We start from the raw sequence: 20,567 nt of genomic DNA on the forward strand, positions 1-20,567 counted from the left end.
ATAACTGGAAGTTTGCACCTTTGACTCCCTTCACCCATTTCGCCCCTTCCCCACACCTCTGGCAATCACCAGTTTGTTCTCTGTTTCTATGGGCCTGGTTTTTCGGTTTTGTTTTAGATTCCACAAGTGAGATCATATGGTATTTATTTTTCTCTTATTTCACTTAGCATAACGTCCTCAGGTCCATCCATGTTGTCGCAAGTGGCAAGATTCCATTCTTTTTTATGGCTGAATAACATTCCACTGTATACATATGCCAAATTTTCCTTATCCTTTCCTCTGTCAGTGGACACTGAAGTTGTTTCCATGTATTGTCTATTGCAAAATGATGCTGCAATAAACATGGGGGTGCAAATATCTTTTCGAGTTAGTGTTTTTGTTTTCTTCAGATAAATACCCAAAAGTGGAATTGCTGGATATTTATTATTATTTTCAATATTTTCATACTATTATTTTTAATTTTTTGAGGAAACTCCATACCATTTTCCATAATAGCTGCACCAATTTACATTCCCACCAACAGTATACAAGGGCTCCGTTTTCTCCACGTGGTCCCTAGCACTTGCTATTTCTTATCTTTTTGATAACAGCCAGTCTAACAGGTGTGAAGTGAACTTTTTATTTTTTAAGTAGTTACCGTAGATGTCTGGGAGGCCAAAAGAGCGCATTTGGAATTCAACCAGGGTTAGATCCTGGCTTTGTCATTTTCTAATTATGTAATATAGAGGAAGTCACCTAACCTTTCTTGAGCCTCGGTTTCGTTTTCTCTGAATTAAGAGCGACAGTCTGTACCTGATAGAGCATTTGTGTGCGTAAAACCAGACAGTGTCTTAAAACACATAGCACTGATGATTCCCACCTCCCTCAGGTACCCTTCAGGGCCAGGCCTGAGCGGCCAAGGACAGCGAGGCCGGGCGAGCGGTCTACCTGGGGAGCGCGGCCGTGCTCTCTCATCACGAGCTGGGCTGACCTCCGAACGCCCGCCCCACCTTGGACCAGGCTTCGTGCGGGATGACGGAGCATCCCCCGCCGGCCGGCAGGACAACCGCTTGCCCGCCAGAGGGGCTCCGGAGCGCGTGGCACCCCCGCCGGCCCCCGCCACCCGGGAGGACCAGGCGGCGAGGCGACGCCGGCGCCCCCGGCCGCAGCCGCCACCCCCGCCCGCCAACTTGCCGCGGGTGCAGGGCCGCGCTGGCCGCGTTTGAAGTCTCCGGCGCGGCCGCTGATTGGCGGGCGCGGGTCACGTGCGCGCAGGCAGGAGTTTCCCCGACAGCTGGAGGCTGCGTGGGCTCCGGCGGCGGCTCCCGAGCTCGCGGTGCGGCCTTCCCCGCCCCCTCCCTCCCACCTCCCCCGCCCGCTTCCGCCCGGCTTATTATCCTCCTTATTGACAAACAGAGCGGCCGCAGCGACGAGTCTCGGCGTGCGTTGGTAGCCAAGCCATGGGAGACAAGAAGAGCCCCACCAGGTAACAGCGCCCGGGCCCCCGGGCCCGGACTGCGCCGGCGGCAGGGCCCCCGGGCCCGGCTTCGGGCAGCCGCCCAGCTCGCTGCCCGGGCAGCGGGGCGAGAACGGGGGCGGCGCCGCCGCGGCGCGAGTGCTGCTGCGTGAGGGGCCGGCGCCGGTCGCCCCACAATGGAGACGCGATGGCGGCGGCCGGAGCGGCAGCCCGCGGTGTCAGAGCGGCGGCGGCGGCGACTGCGGCCGCGCTCGCTCCCTCCCCCTTCCTGACTCCCTCCCGCTCGGGGCCGGAGCGCGGCGCGCCGGGGCCCGCGGGGCGGGGGGCGCGGAATTGGGGCGGGGGGCGGGGCGGGGTGGCCGCGGGGCCCGGGCGCGGCCTGCTGGTGACCCCGCGGCGCGTCTTGTCCGTTGTGTCCTGCAGGCCGAAGCGGCAGCCGAAGCCGTCGTCGGATGAGGGGTACTGGGACTGTAGCGTCTGCACCTTCCGGAACAGCGCCGAGGCCTTCAAGTGCATGATGTGCGATGTGCGGAAGGGCACCTCCACCCGGTGAGTCCCGGGCCTGCCCGCGCGCCGCCGGCCGCCGGGTCGCGGCACGGAGGACGCCCTGCGGCCGCCGCCCCCTCCCGCGACCCTCGCAGACCCGGCGGGAGGAGGCGAGACGGAGGTGGTGGCGGCGGTAGGCGCTGGGTCAGATTGATCACGACCCAAGCGATGGTTTGCGGTGAGGGGTAATTGAAGAGGCTGTCACGTTTTTTGCTGCCAAGAGAATAAATTATTTAAGGGAGGCATTAGCTACTGCGATTGAATTCGTATCGCTGGGTGTAATGCAGCCCCCCCCCCCACCATTCCGGATATTATAATGTTGGCTGCATTATTGTGTTAGTGTGTAGGAATCAAAGAAAAATCATGAAACCCTCTTTAGGAGCAAAAGATGTAATTTAATTTCGTTCCTCAAGAAAAAGTATCTGATTATAGAATACACAATAGGTTAAACTTCCTTTTTTATACAGAGGTCTGGAAGGGTCAGATCAAGGTTTTGTTTAGTGTTTTTATTCGAGTTCTCTAATAGTTTATAATAAGTAGTTGGAGGTGAGCCCAGTCGCAGAGACACATTTTTACTGTAAATATCTGAATATCTTTAGTTTGATTAAATGGCAGTCTGTTAGACTATACAAATGAGATAAAATGATCTCTGCCTATTTTTAGTCTTTATTTTATTGTGATCTTACAGTGTAATAAGTCAGCCTTCTAAAAAACCGCTTAAGTGAATTAAGTGGATAAGGAAAATCATCCAGCAAATTCAGTCAGTGACATTTTTGATCTGCTGGCACTTAGTTACAGAGTTCCTTTGCCTTTAAAGGAATGTAGCCTTTGAATTAATTCATTATAATCCTGTGACTTATAGTCTAATATTTACATAACGTGTTTTGAATGTTACAGTCTGTTAGAAAATAAATTATCACGAGAGTATAAGTATACTAATGTGACTTACTGTTGTTTTAAAAAAGGCCTACACAATATTGACGTTAGGTTTATATATTCAGTAGAAGTTAGATTTCTAAAAATGAGATATCCAGGTTTTTAAACACCATTTACAGCATTTTATTAAATTTTTAATATTTAGAGACAGAAATGGTTGGTAATACCTTAAAATTTTAGGATTCACTTAGTGAAGCTAGCTGCTTTTGACACACTTGTCTTTTTGTAAATCATAATATGCTTTTTGTATATTAATTCTCATATACATTGGATAAAATATATTGAACATTTTTCATGATAACCTTTAAAAAGCAAACTTTCAGACATCTACTAAATTCAAGGGAATATGACCGAACATTTTAAAGAGAAAAAAGTACCTCTTTGGTAAAATGAATATGGTAATTATTTTTGGACCCGTGATTTAAGTATTTTGAAAAGCAGAGTATCTTTAAATCTTTATGTCTATATAAGGTTCCATTGGTTTTAGATTATATTTGTATATCTATGTTAGTACTTTGTACTTTTTTAAATACTCAATAAATACGTTTTAGAAAATTTGGTTTTTGGTGGCAGGAACTTTAAAGTGGAGACAGTTATTATAATCTTAATCTCTGGTACGATATTGTTGCTTTTTGTTGTTCCCTCTCTATTTTCTTGTAGCCATTAGAAAAATACTGAAACTAGAAGAGCCTATATGTTTATTTGCAGGGACAGCAAGGAAGGGGGGAAGCTGGTGTCCTCCTCCACAGCCAGTCTTGGGGTTAGAGGAACCCTGAGAAATAGAGTAGGTGGTGGCAGCTCAGAAGAGAAGAAACAGGCCGAATACCTGGCACCTGGAAGAAGAAGGAATATAGTGCACAGGGGAGTTGGCCCAGGACAGAGAAGTGGGCCTAGTTTAAAAGAGGCTTGAGGCCCGCATGGGGGCCCCTGACATTTTTTACCAGTACATCTGAGCTCTTGTAGATCCAATTTTTAGTGGTGGAAACATTACTTGAGGAGGACTCAGAGAAGCATTGTCATTTGGATTGAAACTGAAGAGGCTCTGGGCAACTCACCAGAAGTCTAAGGGACACTCTGTTCCTAAAAGTAAGTGTTCTACACTACGACCCTCTCAGCTTCTTCCTTCCTCTCTCTGAATTGTCTCTTCTCTTTTGATTTTGGCCCTAAGTTAAACCTAAGAGCTCTAATTTCTCTGTTATCTGTTATTTTCCTACCACTGTTTCTGAAATTCAGAGTGGAATCCATGTTTGGATAGAACAATGGAACAGGGCATTATTAATAGGGCAGTTATTGATTGCACCACAAAATATTTCCCTCTGTGGTAAGGTTAGAAAAACAGAATTAAAGGACTGCAGAACACCATTGAGAAGCAAAATTTTCAGTAGTTGGAAGAAATAATTCTCTACAACTGACATGTTAATTAGCGGTTAGGGTAATTTCAAGGGTAAGGTTGGCGATTACCGAAGCAGGGGCTGGATAGCTGCAGAGCAGAAGGATGCAGTTTGCTAATGACTTTGTTTGCGTGACCAGCAGACGGGACTTGAATCCCTTGGGTCAGACTGACCTTTGAACTGATTCTGTCTCGGTCGCCAAATGTGAAGCCAAGTCTAAGCCATCCCAGACATTTGAAGAATCTTTTCTTTTTAAACCTCCAGAGAAGATGGAGTCCATGGTCTTCCATTAAAGGATTTACTGATAATTTATTTTCTTTAAAGACTGTCTGGTTCAAATCCTTTATATTACAACAGGAGACCATTTCCTTTGGCTTTATCCTTGTTAGGTCATGTTTTCTGCAGAATAACTGTATGAAATGAAATGAGGTTATATTCATAGCAGTATTTCACAATGAGACATGATTTGAAGTAGCTTCAATTCCTAAATTGTTAAATTATATTCTTTAAACTTACGCCATTTCTATGATTGAATTTCAACTTTTTCCTTGCTGGCCTTAATTAATTTAAGTTTGATTACTCTCTTTTTTTATCCAGAGTCTAAATAACTAGATAGTTCAAGTACCTGAAGTTTTCTACATTGTGCTTTTGTGAGAGAAACAATGATAAATGTCAAACTGACAGGAAAAATTTAAAAAAGGAAAAGCTACAGTGACAAATTATTATCAAAGGTACTACAGTCTCCTTCATCTTTATAGCTTAAGTTTTTATAAGTTCCGTAAGTGTCTCAAAAATAAACCTAAAAAACTTTAAGAAATTAAGAACCATTCTGAATCATCAGAGAAAATGAAATATTTAGTATGGCGTGTGTGAGGGTGGTGCAGTCGATGTATGATGATTGAGTTAGACTAGCATCTTACTGCCATGTCCTCATATCGGAATGGAAAAGACTTTACTGCTTAATTTAGGTAGTAGATATTTAAAAGTGTAAATGGTAGAGCTATTTGTTTTGGTTTTGAACTGTAATCTAAATGAGAACCTGTAAAACACCTAGGCCGTAGTAGGCTCTCAAGTGTAACAGATAATGTCATTTTCACAGGGTAGATTGCGGTCGTTCCTTGAGGTGTCTCAGAGATGCTGTTGTAGAGAACTGTGGAGAAGATCTCACGTAGTGGAAAGAGCACTAGGTGTTGCACTAAAAGTCTGGTGACCTGCGTTCTTATCTCATTTCAACCACTTCAACATTTAGCAGTATTTGTTGAACCTCTTGTTTTATACAAGGGCTGAGCTAGATACTGGACACACAGTGGTTAGCAAACTAGATGTTTCTTTGTTTATTCTGTAAAATTTTATAATTTTGTTGTCAAATCAGAAACACTTTGAATTATAACAAATTTTCTACATGAGGTAGTATTAGTAAATCTTTCCTTTATGTGTGAGCTGAAGAGGTGAAATTTTCTCGTTTAAAAATAGTGTTTGTAACTGAATGCAGTATTATGGTTAGGATCTGACTGTTGGTAAAAAGAATGAGTTATTTCAGCTTCTATCAAATGGGAGTAAACTATAAAATTCACATTTTGAAGAAACCAGTTATCATTTGATAAAAATCTTTTCAGTATCATTGTTGTCTTATCATGCTTGCTGTCTATCTTCTCATTTGGGGTTTGGCACAGATTCTCCTAGACTCTTGGTGTGGGAGTGGGAGAAAAAATGGAGGACCATCTAAGTCAGTCAGTTTTTCAGAAATGCAGAGGCCCTGCGCCTTCCTTACCTGTCTGAGGAGCCTTTCCAGCTCCCACACAATTGTTGTTCAGAGACTCCTTATTCCAGGAGGTTGATTGATCTGTTTGTTTTCCTCCTCATATCTTGGGGTAGCGTAGTCACACAGGCTCATTGTCTACAGAGAAATTTTGAAAGTGATTCGCGTTTGGATAGTCTAGAGTAGTGGTTTTCAAAGTGTGGTCTGAGGAGCCCTGGGGGTCCGGGAGACCCTTTTAGGGAGTCTGTGAGGTCCAAACTATTTTCATAATCATACTAAGGTGTTATTTGCCTTTTTCACTTTGTTGACACTTGCAGTGATGGTGCAGAGGCAGTGGTGGGTAAAACTGCTAGCTCCTTAGCATGAATCAAAGAAGTGGCACCAAATTGCTACATTCATTGTAATTTTCACCGTCATGCATATGCAGTAAAAATAACGCCAGTTTCACTTAATATCCTTGCTGAAACAGGAAAAGTTACTAATTTTAGGAAGTTTCCTGTCTTTTTTAATATTCTGTCTGATGAACTGGCAAGTACCAGTAAAGCAGTTCTCTTGCATACTAAAGTACAGTGGGAGATTCTAGGGAGAGCGTTTGTATAGTTTTTTGACTTGCAAGCAGAACTAGCTGCTTTTTTCATAGAACATCACTTTTACTTGAAGGATTGTCTGGCAAACTATGGTTATTCAGACTTGGATATTTAGCAGATATTTTCTCAAAAATGGACACACTGAGTCTGTCGCTTCAAGGAAAACAATTGATGGTATTTGTTGCCAATGATAACAATAGAGCTTTCAAATAAAAATTAGTATTTTTGAAAACTAGATGAGCTTAAGAGCTTTCCAGTCCATTCAAAGTACAAAATAAACTAATGGATTTTTAAGGGAGCACTATGAACATTTCATTGACGGGGTTTCAGATTTCACATTCAGCTAACCTTTGAGAAACAACGACGTGTTATTTTTTTACGTAGTATCAAAGGGGAATATCTAGAATTATCTGAAAAGGCTATTAAAATACTCCTCTCTTTTTCAACTACATATTTGTGGGAGTCCAGATTTTTTTCATTTTCTTGAACTAAAATAACATATTGCAACAAATTGAATACAGAAGTAGATACGACAATCCAGATGTCTTCTATTAAGTTAGATATTAGAGGTTTGCAAAAATATACAGGTACCACTCTTCCCACAAAATTATCTTTGTTTTGGAAAATACAGGGTTTTTTTCATGTTATTTATGTTAACTTGTGATGTACTTTTGTTATTTTTAGAATGAACTAATGTATATTTAAATTTTTTCTCAGCTTTTGTTTCTCATATAGTAATTTATTTCTTGATAGGTAAAAACTACATAAACAAGTGCTCTTTTAACTTTTGAGAGTGTAAAGAGATCCTGAGACCAAAAAGTTAATGAACTGCTGGTATAGAGCTTTACTAGCTTGGGTTTCTATGTACAGCAGATTTACTTCAGACATTCTTTTCCTTTCCTTTGTCCTTTGTAGAGTAAGATCTCTCTGATAACCTAGTGACCTAGTTGTTAAACACATGGCCTAATCTCAGTCTTCTTTCCACGTCACCTCTGCAGTGTTCGATGTTGGTAGCCCTTTTTTTTTTAATTGAAATTCTTCTTACTTGACTCCTCTAACACTATTTTTTCCTAATTTTGCTTGTATGTTTCTGAAATCAGTTTCTGCCTACCCAAACCTGGCTGCTTCTCTGTATTCTTTACTTTGTATGTGGCGTAAACTTTCTGGAACCTAAGGTAGAAGCTGTCATTGTCTCAACTTTGATTCTAACTCATTGTCATTCCTCATGGCCAGTCTTCCTCTGAATTGTCTCTCAAGTCTGTCCTTTTTCCAATTTATATAGTAGTTTAGAAGCCCATATCATTTCTCTCATGAATTATTGAACAAATTGGTCTCTTTTCCAGAGTGCTGCTATTATTATCTTCAGTATGGTTTTTGAGACCTATGTGATTATGTTGGTCCCTGTATTTAAAAAAAGAAAATTGAGGCCTCTCCAGTGACTACTGAATAAATGCCGGGCTCCTGAGCATGTTATTCAAGGCCATAATAATCTATCCCTAAATACCTTCCTAGCCTCCTTCCTGCTGTGTATCCCAACCAATCCTATGCTGCATCAGCACTGCAGTGTTTTTATCAGATGGTACTTCCTAAAAGAAACCTTCTAGGAGAAACCCTCTTGGATTACAGCACCGCCCCCCCCCCCCCCATCATAATGATTCAATCCATCTGTCTATGTATATGTGTATATAATTATTCCTAGACAATCACCATATTGTGGTGTAACTGTCTGGATGTTTATCTGCCCTACCAGGTGGGGACTGTTACTCACTTTCGTATCCCCAGCAGCTAGAAAAGTACCTGGAACATTGTAGGCATTTAAACTTTTTCAATTAATGTACCTTTAAATTTGACTATTGTTATTTGATACGTGGCATCGCTTTTCCAATAACTTTTAAGATTATGTTTGTAAAAACATCAGACTTTTTTGCATAATTTGTAGATGTGTATGTTAGTTGTTTTAGTAGTAGTATGTATTTTATTTTTACAGTTTTGCTTTGTATTTTGATGCTGTGTTGTTTGATTTAAAAGGAGTTTCTGCAGTTAGACTAGTAACTGAGATGAGTGAGTCTGAGTCTTAGTCTCTTTATCTTTAAACATGGGAATAGTATTTTTATAACAGTAATGTTATAACACAATATGTGGTTATTTTGAAGATTCACATTCTTAAATAACTTAGCACACGTCTTATACATAATTATTCTATTATCATATTTATTTTTTTGTCATACTTAGAAAACAATGTATGTGCAAGTAGAAAATACAATTTTCTTCTCAGTTTTGGAACATTGTTAGCTTTGTCATTTTTTTAAATTGACATATTAGTTTCGTGTTTTAGCATTATTTCAAGGATGATATTGTAAAGGAATACCTTAGCATTCTTATAGTATAACTTTGGAAAGTTGTATGTTTATTATTTTTATCTCATTTACAACCTCTTATTAGGTCTCGTTAGTCAGATTATTGAAATTTACATCGTATAGCTAAAAATGGGAAGTATTTCGTCACTAAAGTAAATACTGAAGTCGTTAAAGAGTACAGCATATTATGAAATATATTCCTCTACTAAATTGTAAGTTCTCTGTTGAATGATTTTTTTTTTTTTTAAGATTTTATTTTTTTCCTTTTTCTCCCCAAAGCCCCCTGGTACATAGTTGTACATTCTTTGTTGTGGGTCCTTCTAGTTGTGGCATGTGGGACGCTGCCTCAGCGTGGTTTGATGAGCAGTGCCATGTCTGCGCCCAGGATTCGAACCAACGAAACACTGGGCCCCCTGCAGCGGAGCGTGCGAACTTAACCACTCAGCCACGGGGCCAGCCCCTTTGTTGAATGACTTTTAAAGTTAAGATAGTTGACATGAAGGGCCTATAAAAACTAAAATATGCTAAGCATAGATTGGTGGTATTTGAGATTGTTTAATTGAAGAATAGTTTGTAATTCAGATTTTGCATTTATTTGAATTGTACTGAGTTTAAAATTAATCAGTGGAACAAGTTAAATTTAATTATAATTAAAATGGAACTAATTTTTACCTTATGATTGAGATAGTATTATTTTATCTATTAACTTGTTAATTTTAAAGATAAATCACTTATACAAATTAGCAGACACCTATACAACTGTAGAAATTAGGCAGACATTAAGAAAATAATGAAATTTTCCCTCATCTCATGCTGCTTTGCTCTTTCTAATCGTCCAGAGTCAGGCTAACAGAATTAGGTGCTTATATCTGTCTAGAATTCCATTTTCATTTTGCCTCCTCACTTATCTCTTCCCTGTGATGTTCTCTTAGGCCCATCCGAATCTTGCCTTCTTTTGTTTGTCTTTTGTGCATTCCTCTGATTGTGATCTCCATCTGACTTTAGCATTTCCTCATAAACCCAGGGTTGATTTATGTCTTTCTTATGAAGCTAAGTATTCTCCCTCAGAGGATGAATTAACCAGAGAAGGGAGGATGGCTCTTTGGTTAAAGCTATGAGAGTAGCTGTATTCTTTCTAGAATTTGAAGAGACCCCCCCAAAGTCAGTTTGTGACGGTTACCTTAATTATATCATTTAGCATACCAAAGTTTGCTACATGTATACATTTACTCTAGTTATGCTATGAGTTTCTTAAGGGAAATAATGAGTTTTTCATTTTCTTCCTTGAAGATGCTTGACAAAGTGCCTGGGAAAAAAATAAGTGTGCAGTAAAGGTTTGTTGAAAGAGAAATATAGGTATTAGAAAGGAAAAGTTATCTTTTTTAAAATAAGCTCTGAAAAAGTTGGAACTCTGATACAGGTTGTAGAAGTCATTATTTGGAAAAGAAACCTGCTGTATATATGTATGGATTTTATTGGAAGTAAATGGTAGTGGAAAAAATTCTAGAACTCTTCACATGCTTATTGAATGTGTACCATATGCCAGGAATTATGCTAACCTATAGAATTGTGCATGAGACCGAGCTCCAGCCCTCTGAGAGTTTAGATTCTAGCAAAGAAGATAGATAGTTGCTAATGAGTAAACGGAAGAAGCAATTTAAAATTAATTTTCCAACATTGTGCTAGTTTTTGGAGAAGTCCTATGCTCAAATTAAGTATGAAATCAGTTATTGTTGTGGCCATTATTAGTAAAGCACTTGTGGTAAAGTGTGCTCTAACATCATGGCCGATTTCCAATTTGATTGATTACGTTTCTCCTAAGACATTTCAGCCAAGTGAAGCTGCCACTTCATTGTGGGTGAAACCCTCTCTTTCTCTGTATATGTATATATGTATGTGTGTAAATATGTATGTTTTTAAAAGAAACTGCTGTTTTTAAGATGATAGTTATTATAATTGAAGTAAGCTTTCAGAAGGCTAAAATGATTACTTGCCAATGACAAATTTACATAGGATGGTATAGATTATTACATTTATATATATTTAGTACTTAATCTTTTCAGAAACCATCTTTTTTGAGAAAACAGTAATTTTATAGTAGGATACATGATTAAATTTAATGTCTGTTTCTTCACCTGTCTTATTGGTTTGGCACTGGTCTTTAGTACGTTACTCAGGTCTTTTTTTCTTTTCTTTAAAAAACATTGTTGAGAGGATAAAATGAGTTACTTTCTGTAAAGCCCTTATCATAGTGGCTGACACATAGTAAGTGCTCACTAAATGATAGCCATTACGTTAAGGTATGCATTTGAAAGAATATTTATAATTTATTGTTGCTAAATTAATTTTTAGTTAGTATTGGTGGTTTCTGGGGGTGGGAATTCAGTAAAAGCAATATCTTTAAATTATTTATCATTCATCTGGTGCTTTTCTGTGTTCACAATGCTTTCCTGTACATCTTTCCATTTGCTTATCAGATCACCCTACGTGAAGGAGAGGAAGATGGTTGTCTAATCATAGATTTAGTTTTAGAGCCTAGATTGAAGCTCAGTTTGTGTGGTTACTGGTTGATCTTTTTACTCTTCTGTCTCTGATAAAGAAGTTTATAGAACTATCCTGTTTGGGTGAAAGGTTTCTTTGCTTATTTCTCTTTCCTTAAAGGTTAGATATAGGGCCAGCATACTTTGATAGAAAGAATAGCATTCTATGAGGTATCAAGTTTTCATTTAAGGATTTAATGAAACCTTAAACTTTTTTTTAAAAAAACACCTTTTCCTTAATCATCTTTTATAGCTTGTATTTTAGTGGTATTACAACTGTATAAAATATGTCAATGTGACTTTGAAAATAAATTATTCATTCCATAAATATTTATTGAACACCTACGGTGTTTTGTTTATTGGCTTTCATAGTTGCTAAAATCTCTATCTATTATTATATGATCTCTGATTGATAGTCATCTGTTTTGAAAGATTCAGTAGGCACTCCATTCTGTAATATTATTTATTATGGAAAATTACAAGAATTAATGAGAATTTTAGAGCTGGAAGGAACCTCTCAAGAGCGTCCATAGTGTTTAATTATTTCCTGAGACAGGCTAGTTTTTATTATTTGAAACCTTAATGATAGAGGGTTAAGGTAGTCTTTAGAGGGAGGATCTTGAGGGGTTTGGGGTAGAGATGTTGGTACTAAAACTTTTGAAATGGGTTGAGGCCGCTATTATTTGCTTCTTGTTTGGGATTTTCAGCTCACTTTGGAGGATTCTTGTTGCAGTCCTATCTTAGAGAATTGCCAGGCAACATGTAGGCATCTGCTGGGTGAGGTCTTTTCTATTCGTTGGAACTCACCACTCTAGCCTACTAGCCTCTTGACAGGTAAGAAAACAGGCCTGGAAAGATTGTGACTTGTTCAAGGTCCATAGCTGCTTAGTGTCAGATTCAGATATTTGGATTTCCAGTCCTTTATATTAGCTTGCCGTGGTAGCATTTAAATTGGCTAGCAAGTAAATTCTTAAAGACTTTTTCTTGTAAATTTCATCATGCCTAAGTGGATCTAGTGCTGTGCATCCTGATAACTTCTAACGTTAAACCTACTACTTACGGCTAATGTAAGAACTTATGTTAAAATCTTGACTAGCAGTATAGTGAATGAAGAACAAAATGGCTGTCAATTATTTTCCCTATGTTAATTAGTATTTTTGAAGTGCAAATGTTAACAAACTTCGTTTTGATGCCTATAAGTAACGTTTATTGTACTGCATATCCTGACTTCTGTAATATCATAGTTTTTCTTAGGAGAACAATCCCAGTAAATATTATTTCTGCCTTTTATTTGTGATGTAAATACTAAGAATCACTAGTAGTATAATTAATAGCTAATTTGATTATATGTGTGTATGTGAATGTGTGTGTATGATAAAAAGTTTGTAAAGCCCCTGACAGTTTTCAGCAATGAGTTGAACCACTTCATCTTTACATGTTTTCTAGTCTGATCGGGGTTCTTTTGCACAGTATCTTACTTTTATAGGCTATACTAGGGACAGTCGACCTACAGCAGCAGCAAGTAGATAGTATTCGAAGCCAGAGAGATAGTTGCTCAAGAAGTGGAGCTCGAGGTGCATTGGCAGAGTAGGCAGAGTTGTTTTGGTCTTCTTTCATCTTTTTCCATCCTTTTTGGCTGTTTAATTTTTGTCTCCCCTGGGTCTAAATTCTCCTTATTAATTTTCGTTTCTCACCTATCTTCTAAAATGTTCTGATTCCTTTATTTTCTTTACTCCACCAACAGTTCTTCCTTTACTAAAAAATCTTTTCTGCTTTGTGTAAATTTGAATAAAGTAACTGTTTCAAGTATGAATGTAAATAACCTGAGCATGGGAGCTGAGTGTTTTTTCCTTAAGATAACTCTCTTTCAGATGATAAGAGTATTACATGTTCATTGAAGATACTAAAGAAGTATAAGGAGGAAATTAGGGATGTTATTGTCATATCTCTCTAGTCAGAGAGAACTACTTCTAAAATGTCGTGTTTCCTTTCTGTCTTTTGCCTGTGGATATTGACACTTAAAAGTGGAAGTTGAGGTGTTTCTTTTTGGAAAAATGGGATTAAGGAGGCGACTTTTAAATCAGGGGCCTCTCTTGACGTCCCACGACTTCCCCCACCTTGCCTTGATCCTCCTTATGCCCCTTATGTTTCACAAACACTGGTCCCAGGGAATGCTCTTTGAAAACAAGTCAAGGAGGTTTGAAAAATACTATGTATCGTATCTTCTTGGAGTTTGATAAATTTAAGATTCTAAGAAGTCCTCCAGTAGGACAGCTTGTTTTAACTTATTTAACTGAGCAGTTCTCAGTCTTATTTGACCAGGAGATTTTTTTGTCTGTTATAATATAGAATACATTGGGACATACTGTCCTGTATCTCCTTGTTATTGAAGTGTAGTCTAAAGACCAGTGGCATTGATGTCACCTGGGAGCTTATTAGAAATATAGAATCTCTAAGGCCCTACCAAGAACTTAGACTGAGTCAAAACCTGCATTTTAACAGCATGCCTAGATTATTCTTATGCACATTAAAAGTTGAGAACCACTGCTCTAGTTTTTTTCAGGATAGGATAATGAGGAGGCAAGGCTCTGAGGTCTTCATTCTACTTGAGCTGCTTTTTCCAAAGGGCTTTCCCCCTTCTTCTGTGTGTGCAGGCAGGGTTGCGTGTACGAGTGTGTGTGTGGGCATGCATGCGTGTAGAGGCATGTGAGTGTGAGGGTGTGTCTCTGTTTAAGGTGCCCCTGTTTGGCCAGCACTTTCCTCATGAGTCTCATGTCCAAAAATGCGTCCTCTATTTACACCTCCTCCCTCTAATCCCTGCTCCTTATATCCACACACAGCCATACATTCCTTCAGCCTACAGCTCATCTAGGGCCCGCTTTGAGAAGCCTTCTGTGAAAGAGCAGGTTGCAGGAAATAAGGGAGTGAGGAGGAGATGGATTTGCCAATTAGAATCAAGTAACAAGTTTCTTGGGGTAGAAGAGAGCTGGCCCTCCCTCAGAAGGGCCCAGGGGTTTTGAATTGTGATGACTGGAGACCTGAGGTCTCCTGGAATTGTCTCAGTGGCTGCCAGTAGGAGCAAGCAGGTGGCGATCCATGCTCCCCCACTCTACTTCAGCCAGATCATCTATGTTCGTATACGTTTTATTTATTAGGATTTCCCTTAATTTTTATTTCCTAAAGATGTTTTGCTGTCAAACATGCTTTTGAAAATCACTGCCCTGTTCCATCCTTTTAGCCTTCTACCTCTCAAATTCTTCTGTTCAGCACACCACCTAGGTTAATTGTGACTGGACTTCTTAGCCTCACATTTCAAAGGGAAGAACTAGTAATGAGTTTGTGTGGTGATGGGAAGATTTGAAGCTTTCTCCCTTGAAAAGCCTGTTCTTCCTCCTTCCTTCTCTGTATCTTTTCTTTTCTTGTCATCCATCTTCTTAGACGCTTTGCTTATTTTTTTTTTAAGACCAAGGCTGGTAAGGCCCAGAGCTACATAATCATTGACTAGATGGGTAGTGAGGAGTACAATTTACAGATGAAAAATATGTTAAATTCATAATGTCATCAAATATTGCTTTTTTCTTTTTTTAAGATTTTATTTTTTTCCTTTTTCTCCCCAAAGCCCCCAGGTACATAGTTGTGTATTCTTCGTTGTGGGTCCTTCTAGTTGTGGCATGTGGGACGCTGTCTCAGCGTGGTTTGATGAGCAGTGCCATGTCCGCGCCCAGGATTCGAACCAACGAAACACTGGGCTGCCTGCAGCAGAGCACACGAACTTAACCATTCAGCCACGGGGCCAGCCCCACTCCTCCTCTTTTTGCTGAGGAAGACTGGCCCTGAGCTCATATACGTGCCTATCTTCCTCTGTATATGTGGAATACCTACCGCAGCATGGTGTGCCAAGCAGTGCCATGTCCACACCCGGGATCCGAACCAGTAAACCCAGGGCCGCTGAAGCAGGATGTGCACACTTAACTGCTTCGCCACTGGGCCAGCTGCAAGTGTTACTTTTTTATAAAATTTAATAGACTGTGCCATTATCTATATGAATGTGCTTATCAAATTTGATCAGTATTCCCTTGTTGCTTATTTTCCATAAACTTAATGTCACTGATCACACAGCATTTTTCTGTAATATTCCTTGGTAATTTATATTTTAATTGTAATCTTGCCATCCTCCACTGGTATAGGATTTCATTATGTATTCTTATTTTTAGTGCAGGAAAACGTCATTTTATTTTTTTAACTACATATTTGTTTTTATTTTTATTTATTTTTTTGAGGAAGATCAGCCCTGAGTTAACATCTGCCGTCAGTCCTCCTCTTTTTCTGAGGAAGACTGGCCCTGAGCTGACATCCATGCCCATCTTCCTCTACTTTATATGTGGGACGCCTCCCACAGCATGGCTTGCCAAGGCAGTGCCATGTCCGCACCCGGGATCCGAAGAGGTGGACCCCAGGCCACCGAAACGGAACATGTGAACTTAACCCCTAGGCCGGCCCCCGTATTTGTTTTTAATTTTTATGTGTATTCAGTATAATAATGGAAAGCAAAAAAAAAAAAGACAAGAACTTCAATTTTTAGGAGTTCCTGGTAATTATGTAGTATAGTAGTAAAGAGTTTAGACTCTGGAGTTCGACAGTTTGGTTTTGAATATTGATCTCACCGTTTACTGGCTGTGTGACCTTGTGAAAGTTACTCAACTTCCTGAGCCTCAGTTTTTTATTTGTAAAATGGAGATGATGGTAATACCTGCCTTATAGGGTTGTTATCAGGATTAAATGAGATAATTCTTGTAAAGGACTTGGCATGGTTCCTGACGTGTAGTAAGTCCTCAAAAAATGTTACCTGAAACACTCAAATACATGAGTGACAATATAATAATAGACATCTATATAGGAATATAACAGTCCCTATCATCAAATTTTGATTCTAGTGGGGTGACCGACAAAACAAGAGCATAAGAATAATTATTTTTTACTAAAGAATAACATTTCCACAAATTGTTTCAGGAGTAACTTCATCTACTCACCCTTCTTTCTTTTTCCCTTCCCTCCCTCCCCCCTTTCTCTTCCCTACCCTCCCTCTGTGTGTGTGTGTGTATCTGTGTCTCTGTCTCCTGGTAACCTGATGTGGACTATCATGTAAACATTTGGACCTTAGTGGTAAAAGTTTTAACATTTAGAAAGTGCTTTAGTACTGTAATAGTGGTAAGCAGCGTATATAGACTTAAGAATTGAACACTTAAAAGCAACATTTTTTACGATTTGCCATAGTTAAAGAGTAAGTCTGCTTTCAGTTGGATTGTCAGAGTGCGTGGCCATGGTCTTTTTTAGACCATTGTGTCATCTTGTGTATTATGCTGTTTCTTCTGCCTCACACTCTCCTGTCCTCCACAGTTTGTTTCTTAATCTTTGTGATTGCTCAGCCATCACCTCAAGAAGCTTTTCTTTATCCCTAGGCCAGAATGAATGCCCTTTCAGTTACTTTTAAAGCATTATTTGCAAAAATGTAGTGATTATATTTACTGAGAGTATTGACAATATTTCATTTTTATTTCTCTCTCCTTCCCTGGACTGTAATCTCCTTGAGAGTAGCACCGTTCGTCCTGGAATCAAGTTTCAGTTTAAATCCCCACCTTGCCGTTTATAGCCATATAACCAGAGGGCTTTTTGGTGATGATTAAATATAACGTGATATAAGGAACTTAGCATAGTTCTTAGTTAATAATAATGATAATAATTATAAGTAATATTCATAAAACTTTTCAGTGCCTGTCACTGTATCTTGCATAGGGTATTGATAATGCTTAACTGAACTGCAAAGGCTCTTTATAATTTATCTGATTGTTTTGCTGGTTTAAACTCTTTTCCACTTCTTGGGTTTTTTTTGTTTTCGTTTGGTTTTTGGTGAAGAAGATTGGCCCTAAGCTAATATCTGTTGCCAGTCTTCCTCATTTTGCTTAACGAAGCTTGTTGCTGAGCTAACATCTGTGCCCATCTTCCTCTATTTTGTATGTGGGATGCCGCCACAGCATAGCTTGATGAGTGGTGGTGTAGGTCTATGCCCAGGATCCAAAGCCACGAACCCCGGGCTGCTGAAGTGGAGCATACGAACTTAACCACTATGCCACCAGGCAGGCCCCATCCACGTCTTGGGATATAAAAGAGCTTATGTCAACCTAAGTTACCTTCATACTCAGCTTTTTTAGCAGTTTAAAAAAATGTTTTCTTTTGCCATCAATACAGTGCATAGTTGAAACCACAGCTCATAACATTTTATTCTGTCTTACGTTGTGTTGAATCTTAACTAGAGGCAGAGAAACCATTTAGTGGAAGCCATTGCAGTAGTCTAGGCAAGAGACAGTAGGGGCCTGAACAAGGTTAATGCCAGTGGGAGAGAGAAATGAATGGATTCTAGATATGCTTAGGAGAAAATTTATAAGACTTTGATGCATGGTTGGATATGGTTGTGGGAGGTAGGAAGTTGGGTTGTAGAGAGGAAAGCATCAAGGATGAATCCCAGGAGTCTGGCTTAATTAAGGAGCTGGGTAAATGGTGGTATTTCTCACTGACATAGGGAATAGGAGGAAGGACAGGTTTTGGGGAATGTAATAGTTCACTGTCAGATTTGTTGAATGTCACTTACCTAAGGGAAGTCTGAGAACAGGGTCTATGAGGCAGTGGATATATGGAGGTAAAGCTTAGGAAGGAGAACCGGGCTATAAATGTATATTTGGTAATCATCAGCATACATGACCGAGTTGGAGCTGTGGGAGTGGATAAGGCAAGTCAGGGAGAGAATAGGCTGAATAGCATGAGAATAGAGAACCGAGGACAGAAACTTGAGAAACGTCACTACTTTTTTGTAGTGATAGAGGAATAGCATCCCAGAAAGAAGAAGAAAGAAATGGGGGAGAAAGAAAAATTAAATAGGGTGCCAGAAACCCAGGGGAATGAATGTTACAGAAACAGAGGGAAGAGAAGGTCTTCAAGAGGAGTGCCCTCAGATAGAATCTTAATTTTTCCCTTGTTTTCTATGTAATGTTTATTTTAACGAGTGGCATTAAAATTTATATTTTAAGTTGTAAGAAGATGATAATCCTGCATAGTGCTTGCACCAAGCTTTTCATGATAGTTAGAGCACCAAGCTTTTCGTGATAGTTAGAACAGTTCTGAATTGTATCTATAGGTTAAATAAAGGAGGTTAATATTGGTAGATTGGGAGATGAATAAAATTCTCTTAGTAACTAACTTTGTTTCTCTAGGAAGAGTGCCTAATTATCTAGTTGAATCTATCCTTAAGCATATACTTCCATAGATAGCTCCTGATTCTAGTTACAGAAATTAGTAGAATTAATTTTAAAAAATTGGGTACATCTTGGTATCAAGAAGTTTTTAAGTGGTAAGTAAATATATGGTAACCTTGAAAACTCTTGAAAAATTGCATGGTTAATTGTGGGGCAGCATGTATGGTTTCTTATCTGCTGTTTCTAGGAGGAATGAATCATAGCATTCTTTATTGATCAGCCTACCAAGCAAATCACAGCACTTTCCACAAAACTGTATTTGGTCTGTAAAGTGATAGTCATCTGTAGAATACATTGGATTTAATGTGATTCGTGATACAGATTTTATGCATGCTGATGAGCAAAGTTATTACTTAGGACATAGGCAGTAGTTTGAAAACTGTCACTGTTAACTTCAGACTATATTGAAATTTATGATGTTAGAAAAATTTGCCATTGTTTTATAAAATCAGTTTTATACAGAAAACATGCCCTTATGTTTTAGAGATGGTTATTAAGAGTTGATTTGAAAACTAATGCAAGGCTTTAGAATCTGGTCAGATTAATTTGTTTTTATTATGGTCGTAATAGTTTATAACATTGTGAAATTTCAGTTGTGCGTTATTATTTGTCAGACACCATATAAATGTGCCCCTTCACCCCTCGTGCTCATCCCTCACCCCCCTTACCCCTGGTAACCACTAAACTGTTCTCTTTGTCCTTAAATTTATCTTCCACAAATGAGTGAAATCATATTGTGTTTGTCTTTCTCTGTCTAGCTTATTTCACTTAACATAATGCCCTCAAGGTCCATCCATGTGGTTGCAAATGGGACGATTTTGTCTTTTTTATGGCTGAGTAGTATTCCATTGTGTATATATACACCACATCTTCTTTATCCAGTCATCAGTCAATGGGCACTTGGGTTGCTTCCACATCTTGGCTATTGTGAATAATGCTGCAGTGAACGTAGGGGTGCATAAGTCTCTTTGTATTGTTGATTTGAAGTTCTTTGGATAAATACCTGATAGTAGTGGGATAGCTGGGTCATATGGTATTTCTGTTGTTAATTTTTTGAGAAATCTCCATACTGTTTTCCCTAGTGATTGCACCAGTTTGCATTCCCACCAGCAGTGTGTGAGGGTTCCCTTTTCTCCACAACCTCTCCAACATTTGTTACTTTTTGTCTTGGTGATTGTAGCCACTCTAACGGGCGTAAGGTAATATCTAAGTGTAATTTTGATTTGTATTTCCCTGATGGTTAGTGATGTTGAGCATCTCTTCATGTGCCTATTGGCCATCTGTATATTTTCTGTGGAAAAATGTCTCTTCATATCCTTTGCCCACTTTCTGATTGGGTTGTTTCTTTTTTTGTAGTTCAGTTGTGTGAGTTCTTTGTATATTATGGAGATTAACCCTTGTCGGACATATGATTTGCAAATATTTCCTCCCAGTTGGTGGGTTGTTTTTTTGTTTCCATCCTGGTTTCCTGTGCCTTCCAGAAGCTCTTTAGTCTGATGAAGTCCCACTTGTTTATTTTTTCTTTTGTTTCCCTTGTCCAAGTAGACATGGTGTTCCAAAAGATCCTTTTAAGGTTGATGTCAAAGAGTGTACTACCTATATTTTCTTCCAGAAGTTTTATAGTTTCAGTTCTTACCTTCAAGTCTTTGGTCCATGTTGAGTCTATTTTGAGTATGGAGAAAGATGAT

The 20,567-nt window shown here is 39.2% G+C and overlaps 1 protein-coding gene across 6 annotated transcripts in view; it reads left to right on the top strand.

Annotated features, from left to right (window-relative positions):
- The first annotated feature begins 1,308 nt into the window (after positions 1–1,308).
- Positions 1,309–20,567, top strand: part of YAF2 (YY1 associated factor 2) — a 73,856-nt gene continuing 54,597 nt past the window's right edge. For 3 of the 6 annotated variants that reach the window (XM_046652762.1, XM_046652718.1, XM_046653071.1), the window contains exons 1-2: positions 1,309–1,465; positions 1,880–2,005. In XM_046652762.1, the coding sequence (XP_046508718.1) occupies positions 1,981–2,005 (25 nt within the window). In that variant the 5' untranslated portion in view covers positions 1,309–1,465; positions 1,880–1,980. Of the gene's footprint in view, positions 1,466–1,879; positions 2,006–3,849; positions 4,025–4,926; positions 5,061–20,567 lie in introns of those variants that run through there. The other 3 variants (XM_046652976.1, XM_046652817.1, XM_046652881.1) reach the window with 3 other exon arrangements.

Source organism: Equus quagga, chromosome 1 (assembly GCF_021613505.1).
Source record: "Equus quagga isolate Etosha38 chromosome 1, UCLA_HA_Equagga_1.0, whole genome shotgun sequence".
Classification (NCBI taxonomy): Eukaryota; Metazoa; Chordata; class Mammalia; order Perissodactyla; family Equidae; genus Equus; species Equus quagga.